At 44.4% G+C, this 27,162-nt stretch overlaps 1 protein-coding gene across 1 annotated transcript in view; it reads right to left on the minus strand.

Moving 5' to 3' along the window:
- Nucleotides 1-209: 209 nt before the first annotated feature.
- Nucleotides 210-27,162, minus strand: part of PDGFD (platelet derived growth factor D) — a 155,413-nt gene continuing 128,460 nt past the window's right edge. Inside the window, exons 5-7 of the mRNA XM_069969748.1 lie at nucleotides 22,039-22,237; nucleotides 15,807-16,021; nucleotides 210-2,558 (exon numbers count right to left, since the gene is read on the minus strand). Coding sequence (XP_069825849.1) covers nucleotides 2,427-2,558; nucleotides 15,807-16,021; nucleotides 22,039-22,237 — 546 coding nt within the window. The 3' untranslated portion in view covers nucleotides 210-2,426. The remainder of the gene's footprint in view (nucleotides 2,559-15,806; nucleotides 16,022-22,038; nucleotides 22,238-27,162) is intronic.

The raw sequence follows: 27,162 nt of genomic DNA on the forward strand, positions 1-27,162 counted from the left end.
CCTCTGCAGTAAGCCCCCCCCATACTGTATGCCTCTCTCCCCCCTCTGTAGTTGTTCCCCCATACTGTATACATCCCCCTCTGCAGTAAGCCCCCCCCATACTGTATGCCTCTCTCCCCCCCTCTGTAGTTGTTCCCCCATACTGTATACATCCCCCCTCTGCAGTAAGCTCCCCCCATACTGTATGCCTCTCCCCCCCCCCCCCTCTGTAGTTGTTCCCCCATACTGTATCTTTTGACACGTCTTTATCTGTATTCTACTGTCTATGTTAATCCTGATATTTACAGATGGTGTTTCTTATTGCTAAGGCCTCAAAGGTCGTGTGTCTACAGGCTCCGGTAGTGCAAATCTATGATCAGAAGTTAATGCAATACAATGTTTTAAGAACGTGATAGGAATTTACATGAGATTCCGATGATATGAGATGTTCTTAAAGTTTGAAATCTAAGATAATTGACTAACATAACAAATGCGGGCTTTTAGTTCCGAAAAAGTGTATGTGCCTTTGGGCGAGCCCATTGCTACATTGGTGTCTCTAGCTCCTTCATTGTACTGCCCTATATTTTGTTTGCTGGTTCCAGCTCTTGGACCCAGCCCTGGTTATCCTTGATATGTAAAAGTGAGATTATAGAACAGGGATGGGGAACCTTCAGCCCCCCAACTTCAATTCCAATCATGCCTCGATAGCCAAAGCTAAAGTAGTGCTGCAACAGCTGGAGGGCCAAAAGTTCCCTATCCCTGTTATAGAAGAATCTGACACTGAAGTAACCCATTCATAAGCCAAAGCCAGCCTTATCCTATTGTTTATTATATATTATATTGTTAATTTGTGCTATGGTTACATTTCTTTGGTAGCTCTTCTGTCTTATAACTACATCACTATATACTCCATCAAAGAGATCCTTGTTTTTCTTAGGAATACTGATGCAGAGTCTTCTCGTTTGATGCTATGCTTTGTATGTATATTCTGATTGTACTATTTATTTGTGTTATTTATTGTATGCATTATATCTCACTTTAACTGGATTATATAATTTTAAGGGATTATTGTCTGCGTTATATCTTGCTTTATCTGTCATCTCTTTATCACGCTGCAGAGCTGCAAACATAAGGAGAGAGCTGATAGGGAGATGAAAAAGGTTGGGAGATAAAATCATGTTGTCCCTCCAAGCTCAAGAATGTTGAGGTAGTGCTGAGCTGCTGTATGTATGCCTCCTTCTCCCCCACCCCTCCCTGCCTTAAATTATTGACATATAAGGCTCAGTGGGAGAGGGAGGAGGCATGCATACTACAGCTCAGAACAGCCTCTATGGCACTTAAGTTTGGAGAGAAAATTTGATTTAATCACTTTGGAATCCTTGGAAACAACCATCAGCTAAGAGACAGGTATCATCTCCTTATCAGCTATCTGCTCATGTCTGCAGCTCTGCGCATGATATAGAGCTCACAGAGTCCCCTTAAAGGGGCTATCCAAGATGAGAAAAAAACACAACTATTTTCTTGCCAAACCAGCTTCACCCCTGTCCCCAGGTTGTATGTGGTATTACAGTTCATCTCCATTCACTTCAATGGACCTGAGCTTCAAAACTCGAACACCCAAACTGAGGACAAGAGTCTTGTTTCTGGAAGAAAACGGTCATGTTTTTCTAAGCCTGGACAACCCCTTTAATATTAGATAATTTATTCCTGAGAGTTTCCCTAACACAACACATGACTTCATGAATACGACTAAAACAACTTAGGCTGCCCCAATAGGGTTACTTCCCTTCTTTTGCTGTTGCTGGAGGGCCCTAAGTTGGTGACAATGTCTCGGAAGAACATTTGTATTTTTGCCATAGTCACAGGCACTACTCTGAAGATACTGAATGTTGGACTGGCACATTGGAGTAGAGGATGATCCATAGTGGATTTAGCTTTGACAAAAATCACAAAAATCCAGCAGACCAACCCATTTGGAGGTGTCTTTGGAGCCAGCCAGTTTTCGCTAGGCGCATGGCTTGGCTTACAGACAACTTATTAGATCTCTGACATCATATCTTCTGGGTGAGCAATGATAACAGCAAAGATTATGATGTAACTGAAAGTGGATATGCCCATGTTCTGTATACAAAGAGGGTGGACCTTCAGCATCATCTCCTCCGGTGGACCCAAGAAACCATGGTCCAAAACTAAACTTATCTAGCAATAATATCTTCCGAAATAAAGGATGTATTATCGTAATTGTTATTAGCGGTTCCTCAGCATTTTGGAACCCAATATTGCTTTTAGTAAGTTATGGAATATAATAAGTTCCATAAGCAACGCTGTATCCCGAGCAGAACACATATTTAGTTGGTTATTATTAAAATTCCCACGCCGGTAAAGAAATTTATGAAAAATTCAACAAAAGTCCATAAAAGCGATTTCTCTTTGCGTTTCCTGTGTTCTTATCGCGGTGGGCGAGAACTGCAGATGCATTCACATCTGTCATGGTGCTCCAGCTGGATGTCTACTATTGACATAGTCTTGGTTTTAGTCTTTTTCTTACTGTATGCGACTTCAGGCATGACCTTCAGCACCTACAAAATACACACAAAAAAATCGGACAAAATCACTGTTTGTTCTATTGTATAATGATAACACTAGCACTTATATAGAGAAATTATCTTAATGCATGGAAATAAATAAATTTCCCCTTGATAAAACCATATATAAAACGCAAATGGTTACTGCTTTTTCAAGAAAATTTCCATAGATCAAAAGTACAAGTCAATACAAAAAGCTTTGTAATATATCTTATCAGAGAAAATTGCTTCTTTTACCACTCCCCCCCAAAACAGTCATTCATTATGATAAAAAAAAACAAAAAACAAAAAACAGCTCAATTCTGTCCTGTGTTTACAGGACAGGCCCAGTCTGAGATCAAATTGCAGCTACGGTGAATAGATAGAGAAGACATGATAGTGAGCCTTAGCGCTAGGCCTCCAAACTGTCCCTACCATTTATCCAATCCTATCCTATCCTAGGTGGTCGGTGACAACTAGTCGATGGACAAAAGTAGACAAACAAACACTGAAGAACAATCATACATAAATACAGGCAAATACAGTACCAAATCAGCATAGAAACAAAGGTTCAGAAAGGGCAAGATCAAGGTCAGAAAATCCTAAACAGCAATCCAGGTACAAGCCAGCCAAATCCAATACAAACTTACAGCAAACACTAAGCGAAGGGCCAGAGCTATTCTTCGAGGATATTAGAGTCCCAGTCCAGGGCAGGATTGGACCTGCCCTGTTACATCCAGACCACACAGATCGCAGGTAAGGAAGGAATATGAGTGGTGAACGATCTGTCGATCACAACTAGCTTAATTGTCTGCAGCCCAGAATAAAGACAGCGGAAGAGACAGACGGGTGAGGTGGAATCCAATTAACACAGCAGAAAGTGAGATAGAGCAGTGTTCAGACCAATGCAATATGATAAATGTACAAACGTATAATGAACAGTGAATCCTCTGCCATACTTTATGGACAGAGGATGGTGCTGAAGCCCAAAGGGCACGAACAGGATCATATTCTCTCTTGGTACTTCTTTTGGAGAATTCTGTACCTCCAAAATATAAGTCATTAATAAATACAGAATGGGCCCAAAAACTTCTAAGAAAGCCGCTGATTTATACTGATCATAAGGGGGAAAGGGGTATTATTAGATTTATTTTATTCACCTCATATACTGTGTTATTAAACTTTTTTCTTGGCAAGTCCTAAAGCTTAACTGGTGTTAGAATTAACTTTTTAGGATAAGCTGTCCCATGTCCCAAGGACATAAGTAGCAATATTTCTCGTATGAGGCATTTTTCACCAGTTTTCCCCTCCGGAGACTCCATATTTTAAATTTCTCCCTATACTAGTGGGTGGAGCCTAACATCTATAATTTCTGACACACCGTCCAAATCTATGTATGAAAGCAACACCTCGTGGAGGGCATTATAGAGCAGCAGTGAGCAGTCAAGACTGCGAACAAAGACCTAGTGTTATATTACACTGAGGTTGGGTGTGAAATCTGCTTTTTTTAAAGCCTAGATAACCCTTTTAAAGGGGTTATCAAGCGCTACAGAAACATGGCCACTTTTCCCCCTCTCTTGCCCAGTTTGGGTGGGGTTTCAAACTCAGTTCTATTGAAGTAAATGGAGGTTAATTGCAAACCACACCTGAACTGGAGACAACAGCGGGGGGAAAGTGGCCATGTTTTTGTAGCGCTGGATAACCCTTTTAAAGGATTTAAAGGGAATGACCAGAAAAAATATATGTAAATGCAAGGCTGCTTTATTATAGGAACAGTATTATGTCTGTCCATGAGATGTGTCCGGTATTGCAGCTCAGTGACGCTGAAGGAGTGGATCCCCCACTAATCTTACACTGATGGCCAAAGATAAGGAACCCTGGAAATTCCATTAACCTGAGTCAATCATTATTACGAGCTTTGTTCTCATTAATGTTACTATTATTATAAAGCCATAGAAGATTGGTCTTAGAAATCTTTTTTTTTTTTTTAATTTGCTCCTTCTGGTACAATTCTTCGCCCACGCTTGATAAATACAGAATAACACATTATGATAAATGATGCCACGGTGGAGGAACGCTTCCGCCAATCCTTAAAAAAACACAATATCTGTTTAATCAAAATTCCTGGCCTTCAAATTTAAGAAGATTAAGGGATTTATCTCTTAAACAAATGAAGCCATGGTCGATTTGAAGTTAACTTGAAAGATATTAATCTAACTGTGCAATAAAACGGACTATGAGGGGAATTTATCAAACATGGTGTAAAGTGAAACTGGCTCAGTTGCACGCAGTGTGAACCCAGCCTAAGACTATGTTTACGCAACGTCTTCTTTTGGCCATTTACTGTAATTTTTTTGAATAGACATAATTTTGGCGCCAAAGCGCCTCTTTTATGAAATTGATAAATGATGGCCGTAATTTAGAGTCTGGAAAGAATAGAGTCTTTCCAGTAATTCACAAATTCGTACAGTTTTTTGGTACAATGGTCGTGATTGTTAGAAAACTTACAGTGTGAACATAGTCTTAAAATGGATGCGCCAGTACAAGCAATAAACAAATACTTTCATACAACCTGGTGGGCATCGTCCTTTTTGTAAAACGCCGTTCGAATCCTGAGACCTTGTCGGTTTCCTATATACACAGTATATATGCTAATGAAATAGTTTGGTGCAGTGGAGGTCGGCCTGGTGTCTTCTGTGCACTGATATTCCCTCCCCTGGGTGACGCACAGAGCCAGGCTGGGGCTGGACTTGAGTCAGAAGGTACATGTCACCCAGTGGAAGAAGTTATTGGTGCGCTGGGTGCCCTGGGCTATCTACAGTACACCAAACTACCTCCTTAGTGTATTTAGAAAAAGGACTAGGACATATGAAAATTGAAACTTTAACCTTGACATTTACTGACATAAAACGTCCCTCTGCCTAATGCTAACCATACCCCTACATTGAGCCTCCAATGTTCAGATATTTCGGCCGAGGGACTGTAAATAATGTCCTTTTTGCAGCCTTCATGTCCAGGTCCTACACACAGGGTAAGTGCACACATACGGGGGGGGGGGGGGGGGACCTCATCTGCTTTTTTCATTTCGCTCTTGCCACAGAATACAATTTATGTTGCATATAATTCTCGGCACCTAAAGTTAAAACTATTATATAGAGCATAAAATCTTTGAATATCAGCGCTGTGATCAGCCAGTCAAGCTGTCCAATTTCCACCTTGTTCAAACACTCCTCGGCTGTCTTGTCTGGGGAAAGTGTTTTCCAATTCATTTTTCCTCTCTTATCAGCAGAGCCCATATACCATGCTCATGTTTTTTAATATAAAACACAGGGAAAATCCCACAGCTGTCAGAGGGCTTGTTAACTTAAACGCTGTCCAAATCTCCTCTCTCATTCCAGGCATACACTTTCCTTTCCTAGAAGAAATAGATTTTTTTTTTTTAACCAAAGATCTCACTAGTGTCAGTCATTTCGTATTACCCCGGTTTCAATAAATTGAATTGAAATTTGTGGTGCACTTATTTGCTAAACCTAAAAGTGCCTAAAGGCATTCCTATAATAAAAGCGCCATAGATAGATGTGGATAGGTATACTAAAATAGCCCAGGCATTTTACAGTTGTTTATCCTACTTTTATATCTATATATCTGGGATATACTGTACAGTGATTCGTCCTCACTAGGACAGCATTTATAGGTATGTATTATAAAGTGGATCTAATGATAAATACCTAGAAAAGTTATAATAAATACATTACAATTCCTCAGGAAATGTAATATACAAACACATAAATGAAAGGGGTATTCCGGGGACATCAGAACATTATGGGGGAGATTTATCAAACATGGTGTAAAGTGAAACTGGCTCAGTTGCCCCTAGCAACCAATCAGATTCCACCTTTCATTCCTCATAGACTGTTTGGAAAATGAAAGGTGGAATCTGATTGGTTGCTAGGGGCAACTGAGCCAGTTTCACTTTACACCATGTTTGATAAATGTCCCCCATTGTATTTAAATAAATAGATCACCTTAAGATATATAGCTTAATAATATAAGCTAATGCTTACCTTTCAGCGCTCCTCTGGTGTCCTGCTGAGTAGGGATGGTCCGAACCTGGTTCGGACGGGGTTCGTACGAACACGAACCCTCCGCAATGATTACCTATGGCTTTAGGCTGTATCCCAGTTTTCCAGGCGGTCCTCCCGCTGTATCCACCCGCTGCACGGAGCGGGCAGACAGCGGGAATCTGATGCCGAGCGTTCGGGTTCAGCCGAACCCGAACCTCGGCGGGTTCGGACCATCCCTACTGCTGAGGTGTCTCCAGTGTCCCCGCTGACTGTATCCAATCACTGGCCTTGGGGCTGTCCTGTCTCAATAAAATTCTTTCCTTCACATTTGACACTAAAGGCTCACTGAGCAAAAGAGGCGCATTTTCGAGCGGAATTCCGCTCGGAAATCTGCCCGTTTAAATTGACCAAAGCACTTTTCCATTGTTTTCAATGGGTTTTGCACTGTGCTTTTCACACAGCGGAATTTCCGTCCGTAAATTTCCGGCCCAGATCCGCTTTCCGCCCAAAGAAATGACATGTTACTTCTTTGACCCAGTTCACACTGAGCAAAACAGGCAGAGTTTCAAGCGTTATCCACGTGAATTTTCCACCCATTCCGTTCGAAATTTCAGCTAAAAAATAGCTGCAGATTGATTTCAATGGGATTTCCACTGAGGAATCCTATAGAAGTTAATGGGGGCTTAAATTCTGCTTGAATTCCGCTTGAATTATGCTTGTATTCCACTCGAATTCCGCTTGAATTATTCTCAAATTCTGCTCCTATTCTGCCTGAGCTGAATAGGGGTATGTGCACACTGAGGAAAAGGCGAGGAATTCAGCTTGAAATTCAGCTGAAAATTCAGCTTGAAATTCCTCCCGTAAAAAATGTGCAGAGCAAAGTCCCATTGTGTTCAATGGGTTTTCTGCTCTGTTGTTCACACTGCAGAATTTCCGAGCAGAATTTTCTGCTGTAGATCTGCTAGAGGAATTCTATAGTAGTCAATGGGGGGCTTAAATTCTGCTTGAATTCTGCCTGAAAACTTTCAGCTACAATTCCTCGAGAATTGGGGCCCTTGCACACTGAGCAATTCTCGAGGAATTGTAGCTGAAAGATTTCTGCTCTGGCAGAATTTTAGCGGAATTTGAGCGGAAATCAAGCGGAATGCAAGCGGAATTACCAGCAGAATTCAAACCCCATTGACTTCTATAGGATTCCTCTAGCGGAATCCGCCCAAAGAATTGACATGTACATTCTTCGGGCGGAATGCGGATTCTGCGCGGAATCCGCGCGGAATTCCAGACGGAAATTTACTCTGTGTGCACGGGCAGTCGGAAATCCCATTGTTCTCTATGGAAAGAGCAATGTTGCATTTACACGGGTGGAATTCCACGCGGATTCCACCCGCTTTTTATGGCGGAATTCGGGCAGAATTCCGCTAGAATTGCTCAGTGTGCACATACCCAAATAGAGTAAACAAGGAGCCACATTATTGAGAAATAAATCCAATCACTCATTCAAAAGTCTCAACTAAGGCCGTTTTTCCATTGACTTCCATTATAAAAATAATAATAAAAAAACAGATCAAAAACGTAGTCAACCTCATTTTTGTGTATGGAAGTCAATGGAAAAAAACAGATCAGAACGGTTGCACACAAAGGCATCCATTTTTTTCATCTGTTTTTTGCAAAAAACGAATTGCAAAAACTTAGTGTGAACCCAGCCTTATACAAGTAAAATACCTTTATGGCTCTAGCGCCATCTATTGCTAACTTTTTGTAATCAATTTTTTTACTAACTAAATAGCTAGCATATCACCCGACGTGCGTGTTGTCCAACAATATATATATATATATAGATTGATTGATTTATTTTGTTTCATTATTATTTATATCAATAATATTTTTATCTTTACCTGCCCATTTTTAAAGGGTAACTATCAGAAGGTTAAAAGTATCTAACCCTATAGGACACAGGGCGATGAGGATGAAGATAAGTTTCTCACAGGGGTGGATCAGTAAACTGGGGGCAGTAGCCCCGCCCACAGCGCAACAAAACAATCAATTTGCATAAGAATTAATCTCTGAATATCCCATAAATGGCGCTGATGGTGGAGGGAAAAAAATATTTTCATCCCCATAGCTCCCTATTGAAAGCAGGTTAGATACCCTTACTCTTTAAAAAAAAAAAAAAAATATATATATATATATATATATATATATCTTTTTTTTTTTTTTAATTAATTTATTTATTTTTTCCATTACTTTAAAATGATCAAGCTTCCCATCTTCTATACACCTCACCTGCATACAAATGAAGTTAATTTCTAGCAAACAATTTTTATATATAATTACATAGACGATCATAATGGCAAAGTAATGGATAAGTGATGTTATAACAATTAAGTAATCCAATAATATTCTTCCTGTAGTAAAAAAAAAAAAAAAAAAAAAATCTGCTTTTCATCAATTAATTTGCAGAATATTATGTAATTTTCAAACCAGATTTCCGTGTAATTTGCTTCATGTGCAACAAGACTGAGTCAGGACGCCTCCGCACAAATTAGAAGACAAATGTGCTAATTGATCCCCATGATTACACCCATTATAGGCCTCAGAACGTGTACCATTTATATTCTGCACCGATTAATTAATGAATTTATTGCATTTTTTAAATATTTTTTATTAGCTTGGTGGAATGGTTATTATTCTTTTATTAAATTTGGGAATTGCCATCATTGATATAATAACATTTAAAAATTAAAAGAGATTAAATTGTGGAGCTAGACACTATACAACAAAGCACGGATGGGGAACCTTTGGCTCTTCAGCTGTTGCAAAACTACAATTACCATCATGCCTGGACAGCCTTCGGCTGTCCAGGCATGATGGAAATTGTAGTTTTACAACAGCTGAAGGGCCAAAGGTTCCCTATCCCTTCAATTGAGAGAGGCCGAACACATTGGGGGAGATTTATCAAGCATGGTGTAAAGTGAAACTGGCTCAGTTGCCCCTAGCAACCAATCAGATTCCACCTTTCATTTTTCAAAGTGTCTGTGAGGAATGAAAGGTGGAATCTAATTGGTTGCTAGGGGCAACTGAGCCAGTTTCACTTTACGCCATGTTTGATAAATCTCATCCACAGTAATAAATAATGGACGTTGTCTTCGTGTTCGTGGGCATCAAAATAATGATCACGTCTATTGCAAACAGCGGACGTTATTTTTCAGTTGTTCACGTGCAGTTTTTAACCTTTCCCTGGTTTTAATATTACATTTTCAATTAAAGACACACCCAAAGGGCAATCAGTCCACCTAAACTAGAATAATGTACCAATAGCTGTCATTGCACCGATGGGCAGACAAACAGCAAAATGATGCTCGTCATTTAATTTCAAAATGATGGTCTACATTTTAAATGGAGAGGAAAAAACATGTGTCAACATAGCATTAGGGCCTGTTCACACTGAGCAAATTTAGCGGAAATCTGTGGAGAGCTCTCCGCCCCAGAATCCTGCTTGCCTCGGTGTCAAACAGCGTGTCAATGGGAGGGCTTGTGCTGTTTTGACACTGAGGCAGGTGGGATTCTGCATCGGAGAGTTCCACCACGGATTTCCACCAAATTTGCTCAGTGTGAACTGGCCCTTCCTCATCTCCACATAAGCCCACATATAAAATCACAGGATTACTAAGGGGGGCATTTATTAAGTCCGGCGGTTTTTACGCCAGACTTATAAATGCCCCCGCAGCTCCGGCGCTACGGGGGTTTATGTAGAGGCGGACTGCCTCTACATAAATCCCGTGCGCGCCGGTGCGCACCGCCGAAAACCTATGCCAACTGAGGACTGGAGTAGGTTTTCGGCGTACATTTGGTATGGTAAATCGCGCGGACTCTGAGTCCGCGCCCTCCGTTCCGCCCACTACACGCCCCCTTTCCGCCCCCCTGGCGTACTCGGCGGAAAGTGCCGATTTGCGAATATTTTATTCGCAGATCGGCCATTTGCGTATAAAAAAATACGCAAATCGGCACTTTCCGACGAAAATCATCCATTCGCCGGATGATACATGTGGCCCTAAGTGTTTTTGTATGTATTAGTATTTGACTACTCACAACACAGAAAAAAATGTAATTCTCTATTGTCAGCTTTGCTATGTAGCCTGGGGCAGAGTCAGCAGAGTGCTAGTGATTTTGTACTACTGGAGGCATCTATCATACATTACATAATACTATATATACTGATAAGGTTTTGTATGTATGTTCTTGTTCATTCCCTGATCTCTGGGGTGGAGACTGTACTCCATAATATTATGAAGACTTAGGGTATGTTCACACTGAGCAAATCAGGCGAAATTCTCTATGGCAGAGCGCTGCCACCTCTCTCCGCTCAAAGAAGTGACATGTTAGTGGAGGAGTGCCGGCTTTCCCATAGAAGGCCAATAACACACTGAGACAGGCGGGATTCCGCAGCGGAATTCCACCTGATTTGCTCTGTGTGAATATAACCTAATAGTCTAGACTTTTCTCTGTCCATTAACTCCCATTCACTTTAGCTGTCAAGGAATATATGCATTTCTACACTGTTTTTGTATACAGATAATAAAGGGAGGAAGTGATTCTTCAATATGGCCGCCCCAAGGGAACCTTTAAAGCTGAAACAAGAAAATCTTTAAAATTTTCGTAAAGAAGAAAGCTATTTCTCCTCTACAGACTTTCATTTATTGACACTGAAATAACTGAAGACATTAGATTTCCCAGCATCCACTTTCCTCAAAGATGCCGAATCACCTGCTTCAAATATTTAGTGATTTTTTTTTTCTTGGCCCGACCTCACATTTATTGATCAGGTTACAACACAACCACATAATAAAATATACAAGATGTACCGGGAGCGTGACTTGAGAGACCTTAGTTCATCTGCCAATATTAGACCGTTTTAAAGGCTTTCTTCTTTTACTTTTATGAAGGTCCAGAAACAACTTCATAGGTCAAATTGTTGACAATTTTACTACAAATGTCCAATGAAACACATAGAAGTCACACAAAAAACAACTCTGTTCTATGATAAAAATGTGAATACTACTACATATCTGACAAACACTTAAAGTGTTTTTGTCACCCCTTCCCACTTACTCTATTTGCGTTTTTTTATTTAACCATCCACAAGCTTAGTTGCTGCACATGTGATACCTGTATAAAACTTGTCTGTGTCTTCTTTCTGCTCTAAAACTGCTTTATTTCATCAGTGGAAAGTGTCTACTAGGCGGGGCTTCATGAGAGTTAGGCCCCCTCTCCTATATGGACAGTGTCATCTAGGCGGGGCTTCATGAGAGTTAGGCCCCCTCTCCTATATGGACAGTGTCATCTAGGCGGAGCTTCATGAGAGTTAGGCCCTCTCTCCTATATGGACAGTGTCATCTAGGCGGGGCTTCATGAGAGTTAGGCCCCCTCTCCTATATGGACAGTGTCATCTAGGCGGAGCTTCATGAGAGTTAGGCCCTCTCTCCTATATGGACAGTGTCATCTAGGAGGGGCTTCAGGTGAGTTAGGCCCCCTCTCCTATATGGACAGTGTTGACTAGGCGGGGCTTCATGACAGTAAGGGCCTCTCCTCAGCCAGGAGATGAGGCTCAACTGTTGTAAAGCCCCGCCCATGTGACATTGTTAAAGGATAAAATTAAGCGAGGGGGTTGCTATCAGTAAATAGCCCTAATCACACACCTATTTACAGTTTCTAGAATCTATATATATATCTACCAATAGAGAGCGGTATGTGAGTAAAATCCTAATGAATATTCATGAGAAACCTTTATAGCCATAGATGTATGTCCAAGGATGGCTGCCTTCGTGGAACAGCCCCTTGATAACTCACTGGCTGTGAGTACAAGAGTTGAGTTACAATGACTTTTCCATTATTTACTTATTATTAAATAAAAAAAAAAAAAGTTAGTTATTTACATTATTATTTACTTATATTTAAATATTTTATATATAGGGGAAAAAACCTGTAGTTGTCCAATCATTTGTCTCCCTGTATTCTGGGTGATGGGTAAAGATATCATCTTTCCTTTGATACTGAAAAGAAAGAGTTGGTCGGTCCCTTTATGTTAGATGAAGCGTGAATTGGGTGATATATTGTGTTTTCACGGTGATAACGAAGACGGCAATGGCCACAGTCAATAATTGCATCATACTAGGAGTGACTGGGAACTCCGGCGCTCTTATTCTTAAAGGAGAGATCATGAAGAAGAACAAACAAAGACATGACATACAATAGTGAGTAAGGGTCCTATCTATTGGATATGTGATATTATAGGTTACTGTACAGTAAGGGCTCGTTCACACAGAGCAAAAGCAGCTGAATTTCTGCACTGAATCAGCGCTGAAATTTCAGCCGTTAAAATAGGTGCAGAGCTAATTTCCATTGTGTTGAATGGAAATTCTGCTCTGCAGTTCACACGGTGGAATTTCCACACTGAAATAATCCGCTTTCCGCCAGAAGAATGAACATGTTCATTCTTCCGCTAGCGGAAGCCTATACAAATCAATGGGGCTCTGATTTTCTGTTTCAGCGCGGAATACGCGCGTATTCAGCGCGGAATACAAGCGTAATACAAGCGGAAATTACGCACTGAATCAGCGCGGAAATGGGGAAAAAAGGGGGGAGGAGGATTCTAGTATATATTCTGGTATAGTCTAGTTTACTCACCAAATACTCGCTGAATTTCAGCGCTGAATGCATGCAGATTCAGCGCGGATTCCTCGAGTATTCCGCGCTGAATTTGTCAAGAGCTGATTACGAGCTGAACACTTTCCTAGCGGAATACGCAGGGATTCTGCTTACATTCTGCTTATATTCTGCTCGGAATTCAGTGTCAGTTGATTTCAGGCGGAAATATTTCCTCGCGTAATCCGCCCCTTTTGCTCTGTGTGAACGTAGCCTTATGGAGAGGATGGGAAACAAGGGCTGACAGAGACTGCAGGGAGCATGAAGGAATGAGCAGGGCAGATGTGGGCACATACATGCAGCACTCTCTGTCCGGGGAGAGAGAGGGGTTACAGCTATGGAGAGATTACCTCCACAGTCCTGTCCCCTCATGTAAGCCCCAGCCTGAAGTGGATCTATTATGATTTGGAAGGTGAGGGAGACTTCCTGGGTCAGAATACAGGGCTGTAGACTCCGCTATGCAGACCATGCCCCTCTCCCACTCGCCCTCCCACCCAGCACAGGGAGCTCTTAAACCAAAGCAATGCTCTTAAACCAAGTCACAAATTTGAAAAACTGTTAGCTCTTAAACCAAAATGCTCTTAAACCAAGTTACTCTTAAACCAAGGTACCACTGTATATATATATATATATATATATATATATATATATCGTTTTAATTTTTTTTTTATTTTTTTTTTATTATGTTGACAGAAGTTCTTCTCCTTTATGTATGTTACGTGGTTTATATGGCAATATGTCTCGCAAAAAGGTTACAGTATTTTCCGGCCTATAAGGGCGTATAATATGACCCCTCACTTTCAAGAAGATTGTCAGGGGTTCGCCTTATGCGCCGTAAAATATTAACCCCTGCCTGAGGGGTTAACCCCAGGCAGGGGTTAAAGGGGTAGTGCGGCGCTCAGCAATTATTCACAGAATAACACACATTACAAAGTTATACAACTTTGTAATGTATGTTATGTCTGTGAATCGCCCCCTTCTCGTGTCCCCCCACCCCCGCACGTCTACCTGGAAGTGTGGTGCGATATACATAACTGACGCTTGTCGACCCCCTGTCTTCTGTCGATGCACTCTTCGGGAGGCCGGCCGACTTGCTGCTGCCGTCCCGCATGCTGTCCCCCCTCTGCAGCGTCATCACCTGCTCAGCCGCGATTGGCTGAGCATAACTGTGCTCAGCCAATCGCGGCTGAGCACAGTTATGACGCGGCAGAGGGGGGCCAGTAGGAGCGGGTCGGCACGGATCAGGTATGTATAGCGCACCACACTTCCGGGTACACGGGCGTGGGTGGGGGGACACGGGAAGGGGGTGATTCACAGACATAACATACATTACAAAGTTGTATAACTTTGTAATGTGTGTTATTCTGTGAATAATTGCTGAGCGCCGCACTACCCTTTTAACTGCAGCTAAATAAAAAAAAACAAAAAAACAGTTAACTCACCTGGGGCCTGTTCCCGACCTCCGTGCACCTCCCACCTCCGTGCACCTCCCGGAGGCCAGGAAAGATCCCCAGGTGAGATAACTATTTGTTTGGTCGCCCCATACGGTGGGGATGGGGGCCATTTTTGAATTTCCCCACCGTATGGGGCGACCATGCCCGGCGTATAAGATGACCCTCATCTTCTAAGAAGATTTTTCGGGGTTAAAAAATCGTCTTATACGCCGGAAAATACGGTAGTTATAAATTACATTCTGATCAGTTCAAACTTATCAGTTGGGGTCTGAATGTTCAGATCCCTGCAAATTGTTAGAGGGGTTTTCCGGCCGGGTGAATCTGCACCTTCTCTCTGGAGTACATCCCTGCTGTAACTTTCATAAATGTCCCCCTATATCTCTATGCTCCTACATTATAGCTATATATACACACCAACCAGACCACTGCTTTTAGAGCAGAGTGGTGGTAGGTAACCTAGACAATAAGCCTAGAAATAGGAGGGAATAGGGGGAAAAGCAGCATATCAGAGCAAGGAGACAAATTTGCTAAATGAATGTATTTGCAAAAATATTTAGCTTGACGAGTCCTACAAGTACAACTATATTAGTTGAGATGGGAATATCGCTTTAAGGCTATGTTCACACTATGTAAAAGTACTTTACACGTGTGTGCACATTGCCTCTGCTACTATGGGATCCCGGCCGGAGCGTATACACATCGTATACGCTCCGCTGGGATCCTGCACGGGGCCACAAAGAACTGACATGCGATCGGCTCCGGCCGCTTGCTTCACTGTGTGCTATGGGAGGTTCTGATGCGGACGCGCGGGATGATCCGGGCAGAGACCGGTCAGGTCACGGAACGGCCGGTCTAATACGTTGTGTGAACATAGCCTAAGTCAAATCGGCAATTACTTTCCTGTACTACTCTAGGATTTGCTATTACTGACTACAGGGGACAATCTCGGAGTTGGCGTTCATAAAACAATACAAAAGATAAATGGACAATTATATTTCACATCTTTACAAGGTTCGATATGTTGAGCTGCTAGATCACATTACCTCGTGATATTTTTTCACTGTTTTCCCGGACGTGCATATACAAGATTTGGAATAGGGACTGCCACAGCCGCAGCTTCCTCCGCACCGCTTAACAAGGAGGCACCGTGGAAAAAAGACGGCATTAGTTATCTTCAGCTCTTCTCGAAGATTTACTGTGAAGTTCCTCGGGGTGCAGCTGTATCTCTTGACATCATCATTTAGCTTGTCCAGATTCACTGCAAAAATACAAGCAGAATTGTCAATGGAAAGCAGACTCGGCCATTTTGTACTTTTCTAAGCACATTGCTTGAGCCTCACCTAATAAATTAGCGATAACTCGTCTTTGGCTTGTCCCATAATCTTATTTATGTCGTTTGTATTAGCAGTAGGGAAGGGGGCACAATGCCACCTGGCACTGGGTTATTATTGCAGCCACTGTGTCATGTTTTATGAGTAATGGAATACCCCTGTCCGTGCCAGCAGCCTCCTAGTACTTTGGCAGTACTGAAGCCAGTTAACTATAGTCATCGATCAGATCCCCAACACTCACTGTGTTTACTTAAAAGGAGTCTGTCACTAGGTGTATTCCACCTAAAATGAGGGGAGCATAAACTAGTGACAGAAATGCTGAACAGATCAGTGTATTACTTACATCATTCTGTTCAGCCGTTCTCCTAATATGCAGAAGAAAAGCAGGAGCTTATGCAGGATATGAAGGAGATTATTGCCACACCCCTCCTCCAGCCCTCCAGCTGCTGATTGACAGGTGACTGCCCATACACAGCATAGATAGATAACTGCTAATCAGCAGCTGGTGGGCGGAGTTTTCTGCTTCTCATGAATATCCAGGACTACTGGGCTCATGCACATAATGGAGAGGACTACTTATTGTCCATGTTATTCAGGCGGATATCTCTGGATCAGCTGCACAGAACAACGTAAGTGATACATCATTCTGTTCAGCTTCTCTGTCACTAGTTTATGCTACCCTGAGATAGGACAGCCTGATTGGCGTTTTTTTTTTTTTTTTAAGGCTAATAGGAGTAGCGGCCATGTATTTTCTATCATTCATAAAGCTCATAATTTATTCATTATCGTGTCAGCTCTCCAAGTGTAATGAGATATGGGATAGGTGATAAATATGGATACAGGCAGATATAGATATTGTTCTTCAACACCCATGGCTAAAGTTGGCCATACAAATTATGAAGACACCTCAACTTTTCCTGATGGCAGATGGCAGGGAAATAAGGATTGGGAAGTTAGATTTTAACATGTCTGGAACTATGTTGCCACAACAGAACTCCTGGTGTTTCCATCTCTGTTTATGGCCTCACCATAACCCCAAGCTACAAGCCTGCTGTCATGGAGCATGTTGGACACTTGCTTTCACTTCCTGCTTTGGGTGGAGGTCGGGCTCCTCCTCAGTCATTGGTTGTTCTGACCAGCACTACTCTGCTCTGCACTCTGCTGTTCTGTTCAGCTCTGCTATTCCATGTCCCATCCTGACAGCTTCACAGGTCGGAAACCTAGACCACAGCTGTAAACATGACAGACAGCTCAGAGGGCCTAGCATGGGGACACAGCTAAACAGGTAAATAGAGCCAATAGAAAAGCTTCTAGATTTTTAATGACCTACTGTTTCAGATATAGTTTTTGTAATGAGAATATCCTTTTAACTCCCCATATTCATTTCCTTTCAAACTCGTCTAAAACTTCTATTGTTGCTCTGATTCATTGCCATCTTGCCTATTATTAATTGGCCTTCCCTTCTCTAAGCTCTGTCAGTAGATGCCTCTTTGCTATCTGCCCCGACATCCACCAGGTCTCTGCTGCTGCCGCTTTTCCTGCTCTGCCTTTAAGGCTGAAATTGTGTTGCCTGCCTCTACTTTTCTTCCTAGACCTGACTCTGCTGTCTGACAACTTACTACCCATGCCAGCACTTGCCTTGTCTCTGTGTGTGCCCCTTGTGTTTGGCACCATGGCCTTTTTGCCTGCATGGCCAGCTGCATCCGTAATGGGACTCTTGGACTAGAGGCACAGTGATGGCTTGGCATTCTCACAATCAGCTAGTAGCCCGTCCATCAGATATGTTATGTATGCCATATACATTGGATAAAGTGCTGAATGCATCTAATGTACAGCCTGACAGTCCCCTTAAAGGGGTTATTCACCTAAGAGCAAAAATATTAAATGCTAGCTGGTCTTACTCACCAAGTCCCCCTGAGTATTTTGAACCATTTCTTGTCTTTCTAGCTGCTGCCATTCCTGAGTTACAAGTTTTTCCTAAAAGACGATCTATAACCAAGATAGGAAACTACATTTCCCATCATGCATCTCCCTGATTGGTCTGTTTGGGAACTCTCCCCCCCCTAGCCTTCTTTCCTGCTCACTGCTGTCATTACTACAGCACAGTAATCACAGGAATGGACATCACCCTAATATGTATTTAAAACCAGCTGATGATGTAGCAGAGCTGACGTGCGCATGGTGTAGCTATGTGCTGCATAACGGGCATCTGTTTACCGGGGGTGGGGGGTGTAGTGTAGGTTTAGATCTCTGCTTAACCCTTAGACGACCCAGGGCGTATAGTTACGCCATGGAAGTCTGTCCCCAGACGACCTAGGGCGTAACTGTACGCCCTGGGTGTTTCTCCCGCTATGAAGCGTGCTCCGGAGCGGAGCGCGCTTCATAGCAGGTGGGGGCCGGCTGCAATCAGCAGCCGGGACCTCACCGGTAATGACACGCTGCAGCGATCGCGCTGCCGCGTGTCATTAACTCCTTAAACGCCGCGATCGCGGCGCGACCGCGGCGTTTAAGTGTAAGTGACAGGGGGAGTCCCCTGTCACCTACCGATCGGGACCCCCGCAGTGTGACTGCGGGGGTCCCGATCGGTAAAACGGGCCGCCGGAGCTCTCTCACCTGCCTCCGTGCGGTCCGATCGGCGCTCTGGTCACTGAGCCTGCACAGGCAGGCTCAATGAGCAGAGCGCCGATAACACTGATCAATGCTGTGCCTATGGCATAGCACTCATCAGTGTAGAAATCAAAGTAATGTATGTACAAGTCCCCCAAAGGGACTTCAAATGTGTAAAAAAAAAAAAGTTAAAAACACTAACACACTACCCCAAAACCCCTCCCCCAATAAAAGTTGAAATCACCCCCCTTTCCCATTATATAAATAAAACATATAAAAATAAATAAATAGATAAACATATAATATACCGTAGCGTGCGTAATTGTCCGATCTATTAAAATATAACAAGCGTCATTGCGAACGGTAAACGGCGTACACGAAAAGAGGGAAAAAAGTGCACGGATTACCGATTTTATGTTACATTATATATATAAAATAATTAATAAAAAGTGATCAAAACGTCTGATCTTCACAAATATGGTGTTAATAAAAATTAGAGATCATGGCGGAAAAAATGACACCCCATACAGCCCCGTAGGTGAAAAAATAAAACCGTTATAAGCGTCACAATAGTCCCATTTTATTTATAATTAATTGCCAAAAAAAAGGATTTCATTTAAAAAAATATATATAACATTAGAGAATCTGTGTAACCTGCATATGGTTGTGTTCGGGCTGACCTATAGAGTAATGGTATCATGTCGCTTTTACCATATAGTGCATTACGTAGACACAGGAACCCCCCAAACGTTACCATATTGCATTCTTTTTTACGATTTCACCTATTTATATCTTCATAAATAATATATTTGGAATTCCATCATACATGTTATGGTAAAATGAAAGACGCCATTACAAAGTACAACTATTCCTGTAACAAATAAGCCCTTACATGGCCTTGTAGATAGAAAACTGAAAGTGCTGGAGCTCTTAGAAGGGGAGGAGGGAAAAACGGAAACACTAAGATCAAAATTTGCGCGGTCCACTGGGTCATTTTGGGCCTGGTCCTCAAAGGGTTAAAGTGTCACTGTCGTGAATTTTTTTTTTGCAGAAATCAATAGTCCAGGCGATTTTAAGAAACTTTGTAATTGGGTTTATTATCCGAAAAATGCATTTTTATCATGAAAAAGCAGTTTGAAGCTCTCCCCCCTGTCTTCATTGTTCTCCTATGGAGAGAGCTAAAGAAAAGACCAAAACAGGACAACAAAGAGTTAATCTACAAATCCCTCACCCGTTATCTGTTCTGACCATCACCAGTGACCTGTCTGAGCTCAGATTACAGCTGTCACCCAGCTCTGTGCCTGTAATCCTCTGTTATCTGCTTTCTGCTGCCGGCTAACTCCCTCCTTCCTCCTCCCCCCTCCCCTCTCCCTAGAGCAGACAGGGGACGTCTCCTGCAACAAGTCACAATTTTCAGATTTTTCAGAGTGGATGAAAAAGAGGAAGGAGGGGGGGACCTGGGAAAAGGCTTTTTACATGCAGATAATGGCAGATTTGGCTAATAAACCCAATTACAAAGTTTCTTCAAATCGCCTGGACTATTGATTTCTGCAAAAAAAAAAAAAAAAATACGACAGTGACTCTTTAAAGACTGTGAATGAAAACATTCTAGTTCTATCCAGACTCTTAAAACATCCATAACAGAGTTGTGACACAAAGACAGGTACATATGCCTGCATTCACTGACAGCAAGCAGAGATAGAACGATAACTTTTCATATGATAGAAACCTAGGCTCAGGGACATATGTAAGTCTATGGAAGCAGCACAGGTGCATGGAGATGATGCAGATGATGCCTCCTGGGGCTCAATAGACAGCTAAACCGGCTCCCAGAGAGGAGATCACATGTCCTGTGACTACAAAGGGAGGGGGGAAGAGGGAGCAGAGCATGGTCAGAGTGGACACAGAGTAGAGGATTTTATACATCGAGAGCGGATAAGAATGAGAAAAAAAAACAGAAAGGGTGCAAGATAGGTTATTTTTTTTTTAAAACTTGAGTTCTTCTCAAGCATGATGTATCAATTGTTTTGCCAATACTATGACTTATTACCACCAAGCTTCATCATTAGCATCAACGATCAGGGTTACAATGAAGTCTGCCACCTTAAGTATTAGGTACTTCAAAGAATCCGGACAAATATCTAACCTTCTGTAAGTGCGGCAATCATCTGAGATTATCCGATCGATACGCGTATACTTAGCAACAATTTTATCGGATTCCGACTCTATAAAATGATGGCGTTTACTTATCTCCTGTGACGCATGAAACATTTAGCTCAGATGTAAACTTTCACCACCTGCTATTTTTTTCACACATTTTCTGCTTTGCTAATGATCAAATTATTAAAGCCCCTATGAATCTCGATTAAAATATTGTAATTGTTTATGCACCTCTGTAATTACTAGACGCTGAACAATGTGTCCAGCACCATGCCCCACTGCATGTAAAAATTGGGAAAATCACAAAATGACTGCTCATTAGTATTTGATAGGCCTGACCAGTCACCAGCTAAAACTGCTGATGTTATGAATATGTTTTGCTTAAAGGAGATGCCTGGTTAACATGTATTTTTTAGGGAATTGTGAGTTAAAGGGATTCTGCCATCTTGGTTGAACCACAAGTCATCAGGGTGGTCCCTGGCGGCTTTTTTCTGCTTCAAGAGCCTTGACTGATAGCATACGTCTTAAGTTTTACAGAGAGGGACATACAAGGTGGGGTGCCCTGAGTGTGCTGTGGCCCACAGCCATGCCCAGTCTCCTTTTTCACATATTAAAGGGGAACTATCAGCAGGTTAGGCGAATCTAACCTGCTGATAGCCCCCTATTGTGCAGGAGACACAGAGGATGAAGGTATGCCAGTTTCACTTTACACCATGTTTGATAAATCTCCCCCTTTAAATGTTTGGGGTTGGTAACTTCTCCTGTAGGTGACTTTCTAGTAGTAGGCTTATGAATGATGCTGCCCTTGCCCATCCAGGTACAGCTCTGCCTCTTCTGACTAGATCTTGTGTATTAAAGAGGTTATTCAGCGCTACAAAAACATGGCCACTTTCCCCCTACTGTTGTCTCCAGATTGGGTGGGGTTTTGAAACTCAGTTCCATTGAAGTAAATGGAGCTTAATTGCAAACCGCACCTGAACTGGAGACAACAGTAGGGGGAAAAGTGGCCATGTTTTTGTAGAGCTGGATAACCCCTTTAATACACAAGCCCTTCACTAGCTCCTTGGTGCAGTAATATCTACTTGAAAGAGGGAACTATGTATTAAATATAACTGGTCACAAAAGAACAATGCCCTTCGATTGTTTTATTTAACCATGTTTAGGAACCCTTTCCTACCTTTAGATTTTCTTTCTTGAAACGTTCTGCCCCGAAACTGAGACGTATCGGTGTATATATCTTTCAAGTCCTCTTGCCACGTGTCGGGATTTAAGTGTTTCAGTACCTCTTCTACGGTGTCAAACATAGCAATGGTCTGGTCGAGGGCTTCTGCGGTGAGCGTGGGGTCGGTCACTGATGGCGAGTGATAGGAGACTCCCTAAGAAAAGGAAGAAATCAGCCATGAAAGCTTTATCTCTCATAAGATGAGAACAGTTTTGGGCACATTGTTAATCATGTGGAACGGCATAACAGTAAACCATCTGGTGCACTCTCTATAGTGCGGGAGGCATCAGAGTGCTGCCTACTGTATGACCTCAGGATATGAGACATAAGTAAAATATATATATATATTACATACATATAAAATACAGTGTATATGAATTAATAAGTAAAAAAAACGTATATGAAACAACATACAATACATATAACACAAAGCAAACCAACCTAGAGTAGTAAGTCAGGAATCCGTTAACTATTTGCTACTTTGAGTGTTTTTGTATTTTTGTGACTCTTTCTAGTTTACAGTATGGCCAAACATTCTTGTGTTCTTTATAAGAAGAAAAGGGAGAGTGATATGACTGGGGCTTATTGTAACGCCTGGAGTAGTGGATCCACTGGACCGGCACCAGCGATGGCACAAACCTCACCAGGGAGCGGAGTCTAAGGGGCCGCTGGTTTTCACCAGAGCCCGCTGCAAGGCGGGATGGACTTGCTGCGGCAGGCGACCCCCAGGTCGCTACCCCTGGCTTGGTTGCTGGTGACGGCAGGCGAGGCGTGACAGGAGCAGGTACTGACAGTGGCGTGTAAGCGTACCGCAGGTGACAGGCTGAACACAGGAACAGCAGTGAGACGGGAAGCAGGAACCAGGGACTAGGAGTAGGGACTGGGTAGCGGGCAGGAAACAGGAACAAGGACTAGGGACCAGGTAGCGGACAGGTATCAGGAACAACAGGGAGCTGGGCCAAACGCTATGGGAAGCATGTAGAGGCTCCAACACAGGGGACAGGGCATGCTGGGATTTATAGGGGAGTGATTGGGTGCAACTACCAATTAGGAGCGCACTGCCCCTTTAAATCTGAGACAGCCGGCGCGCGCGCGCCCTAGGAGGCGGGGACGCGCGCGCCGGCCGGCACAGCGAGAGACAGGAGCGTGGAGAGGTGAGGCGCCCCCCGGGGCCGAACGTGTAGCAGCGCCGGGTCCCTGCACAGGGACCCCGGCAGCTGCATGAGATGGAGGGAGGTCGCGGCGGCGGCCCGGAGCACGGGACGCCGCCGCGGCCGTGACAGTACCCCCCCCCTTTGGCCTCCCCCTCTTTCGAACCTGCAGGAACCTCTTGATGAGAGCTTGGTCCAGGATGTTAGCCTCAGGTTCCCAGGACCTCTCCTCAGGACCAAATCCTTTCCAATCCACCAGGAAGAACCTTCTCCCTCTGACAGTCTTCATGGCCAGAATGTCTTTAACAGCGTAGACGTCGTCAGAGACGGCTTGAGGAGCAGAGAACGAAGACTTATCTGAGAACCGGTTCAGAACCACTGGTTTTAAGAGGGAAACATGGAAGGAGTTCGGAATCCGCATAGTGGGGGGTAGGCGGAGCTTGTAGGTGACAGGGTTGATGCGTCTTAGCACCGAGAAAGGACCGAGGAATCGAGGACCCAACTTGTAGCTGGGAATCTTGAGTCGGACATATTTGGCCGAGAGCCAGACTTTGTCACCTGGGAGAAAATTTGTGGCAGGTCTCCTCCTCTTATCAGCCTGATCCTTCATGCGTTTAGAGGCTTTGAGTAATGACTGTCGAGTTTGTTCCCAGATCGATTGCAGGTCAGATAACAACTCCTCCACGGCTGGGACTTCGGAGGATGGAGAGAGAGGCAGAGGAGGACGAGGATGATGCCCGTAGACCACATAGAAAGGAGACTTGCCTGTGGAAGTCGAGTCCAGATGGTTATATGAGAATTCTGCCCATGGGAGTAGATCGGACCAGTTGTCTTGGCGGCTGGAAACAAAATGGCGTAGGTAGTTACCCAGAATCTGATTGACTCTCTCCACTTGCCCGTTAGTCTGAGGATGATAGGCCGATGAGAAGTCCAGCTTCACTTGGAGTTGCGAGCAGAGGGCACGCCAAAACTTAGAGACAAATTGAGAGCCTCGGTCGGACACAATGTGAAGAGGAAGTCCATGCAGGCGGAAGATGTGTCGGAAGAACAACTGAGCCAGACGAGGAGCAGAGGGCAGACCAGGAAGGGCCACGAAGTGAGCCATTTTGGAGAAGCGGTCCGTCACCACCCAAATGACTGTATTGCCCGCAGATGGAGGTAGGTCTGTGATAAAATCCATCCCAATGTGGTGCCAGGGATGGTCCGGGACTGGCAAGGGCAAAAGTAGGCCGGCAGGTCTTTGACGGGGAGACTTATTCCTGGCACAAACTGCACAGGAAGCCACAAAATCCTTGACATCCTGGAGGAGATTGGGCCACCAGTAGTGACGGGAGATCAATTGCCCGGTCTTTTGGGTTCCTGGATGCCCGGCTACCAAGGAGGAATGCCCCCACCTCAAGATGCGTTTACGGAGTGCGGGGCGCACATAAGTCTTCCCGGGAGGCAGTCTCTGCAGAGCAGAAGTGGCAACTGGTACTAGGCGGTCGGAAGGTATTATGTGACGAGGAGATTCCTCTTGCCCCATGACATCGGATGCTCGGGATAATGCATCGGCCTTTAGATTCTTCTCGGCTGGACGGAAGTGGATGGTATAGTTGAACCGAGAAAAGAAGAGGGACCACCGAGTCTGCCTGGGATTGAGGCGTTGAGCCGATTGGAGGTAGAGGAGGTTCTTGTGGTCCGTGTAAATGTTAACAGGGTGTTTAGCCCCCTCTAGTAGATGACGCCACTCCTCCAGTGCCAACTTAATGGCCAGGAGTTCGCGGTCCCCAATGGTATAGTTCCTCTCGGCAGGGGAGAAAGTCTTGGAAAAGAACCCGCAGGTTCTGGTCTTGCCTGATGTGTCCCTTTGCGAGAGAATGGCTCCTGCGCCCACAGAAGAAGCATCGACCTCGAGAGAAAACGGCCTGGAGACATCCGGGCGGACTAGAGCAGGAGCAGAGGCAAAGGCAGACTTGAGGCTATTGAAGGCTTGTTCGGCCTCTGGAGGCCAACGTCTGGGGTCCGCCTTCTTTTTAGTGAGAGCCACAATGGGTGCGACCAGGGTAGAGAAGTGAGGGATGAATTGCCGGTAATAGTTGGCGAAGCCCAGGAAACGTTGGACAGCTCTAAGTCCCACAGGGCGTGGCCATTGAAGGACAGCTGCGAGCTTGGCTTGATCCATTTGTAGGCCCTGATCGGAGACGATATAGCCAAGAAATGGAAGACTGCGCTGATGGAAAACACACTTCTCAAGCTTGGCGTATAGATGATTGGCCCGTAGTCTTCGTAGAACCTGACGCACTTGTGCCACATGAGTCTGCTGGTCCGGGGAGAAGACCAAAATGTCGTCCAAATAGACAATGACGCAGACATAGAGGAGGTCTCGGAAGATATCGTTCACGAATTCCTGGAAGACCGCTGGGGCATTGCATAGGCCGAATGGCATGACCAGATATTCGTAGTGCCCATCCCTGGTGTTGAAAGCGGTCTTCCATTCGTCTCCTTTACGAATTCGGACCAAGTTATACGCTCCCCTGAGATCCAGCTTGGAGAAGATCTTAGCTCCACGAAGACGGTCGAATAGTTCCGGAATAAGCGGAAGAGGATAGCGGTTCTTAACAGTCACCTTATTTAAGCCCCGATAGTCTATGCATGGGCGGAGGGAACCGTCCTTCTTCTGAACAAAGAAAAATCCGGCGCCAGCTGGAGACGTGGATTTACGGATGAAGCCCTTTTGTAAGTTCTCCTGGATGTAGGAGGACATGGCTTCAGTCTCGGGCACAGAGAGAGGGTATACTCGACCACGTGGAGGAGAAGCCCCTGGAAGGAGGTCTATAGGGCAATCATAGGCCCGATGAGGTGGTAGTGAGTCCGCCTCCTTGGCCGAGAAAACATCGACAAAGTCTTGGTAGTCCTCCGGTAGCCCGGATAGAGGCTTGACATAAGCAGGTGACCTTGTAGAGCACTTGGGTTGAGGAGATCTCAGACACCGGTTATGACAGTCCTGACCCCAGCTGAGAACCTCCCCAGTTCTCCAGTCCAGCTTAGGGGTATGGAATTGCAGCCAAGGAAGACCCAGCAGGAGGTTGGAAGAGGAATGGCGCAAGACATAGAAGGAGATCTTCTCCTGATGTAAGGCGCCCACCTGGAGGACTAGGGGTGCCGTCTGGCTGTACACAGCTTCGGAAAGAATCTCCCCCGTAACCGAAGAGATAGACCGGGGTTGGGCAAGCTGGATAACGGGTAGCCGCCATCTTTGGACCAACGAAGCAGAGATGAAACTGGCAGCAGAGCCAGAGTCGATGAGGGCAGTAGACTGGAAAACTTGCCCTGAGGGTGTCTGGATGGAGACGGGCATAGTCAACCTTGGAGAGGTGGCATTCACACCTAGGGAGGCCTCTCCCACCGGACCTAGGTGCGAGCGTTTCCCGGACGCTGAGGGCGTTGGGGACATCTCTGCCGATAGTGATCCGCGCCACCGCAATAGAGGCAGAGATTTAGGGCCAGTCGACGGTTCCTCTCATCAGTCGTCAGGCGAGCACGTTCCACCTGCATAGGAACCTCTGGAGGCGACTGGGACATGGGAGCCACGGGATTCTGGAACACCGGTGCCAGCCGGGGATGGCGACGGGGCAGACTCAGACGCCGTCCTTGCCGGACCTCCTCCTCTCTCTCGGCGAACCTGGTGTAGACTCTGGTAGCCAGTAGGATAAGTTCGTTCAGGGAGGTAGGCAGGTCCCGGGCAGCGAGCACATCCTTCACTTGACTGGACAGGCCCTTTTTAAAGGCGGCAATCAGAGCGGCCTCATTCCAGTCTAGTTCCGCAGCCAGGGTGCGGAACTGGATGGCGTAGTCACCAACGGAGGAAGTACCTTGGGATAGATTGAGAAGAGCAGTCTCAGCTGAAGACGCACGGGCAGGTTCCTCAAAGACAGAGCGGAACTCG

This window comes from Dendropsophus ebraccatus, chromosome 5 (genome assembly GCF_027789765.1).
Source record: "Dendropsophus ebraccatus isolate aDenEbr1 chromosome 5, aDenEbr1.pat, whole genome shotgun sequence".
Lineage (NCBI taxonomy): Eukaryota > Metazoa > Chordata > Amphibia > Anura > Hylidae > Dendropsophus > Dendropsophus ebraccatus.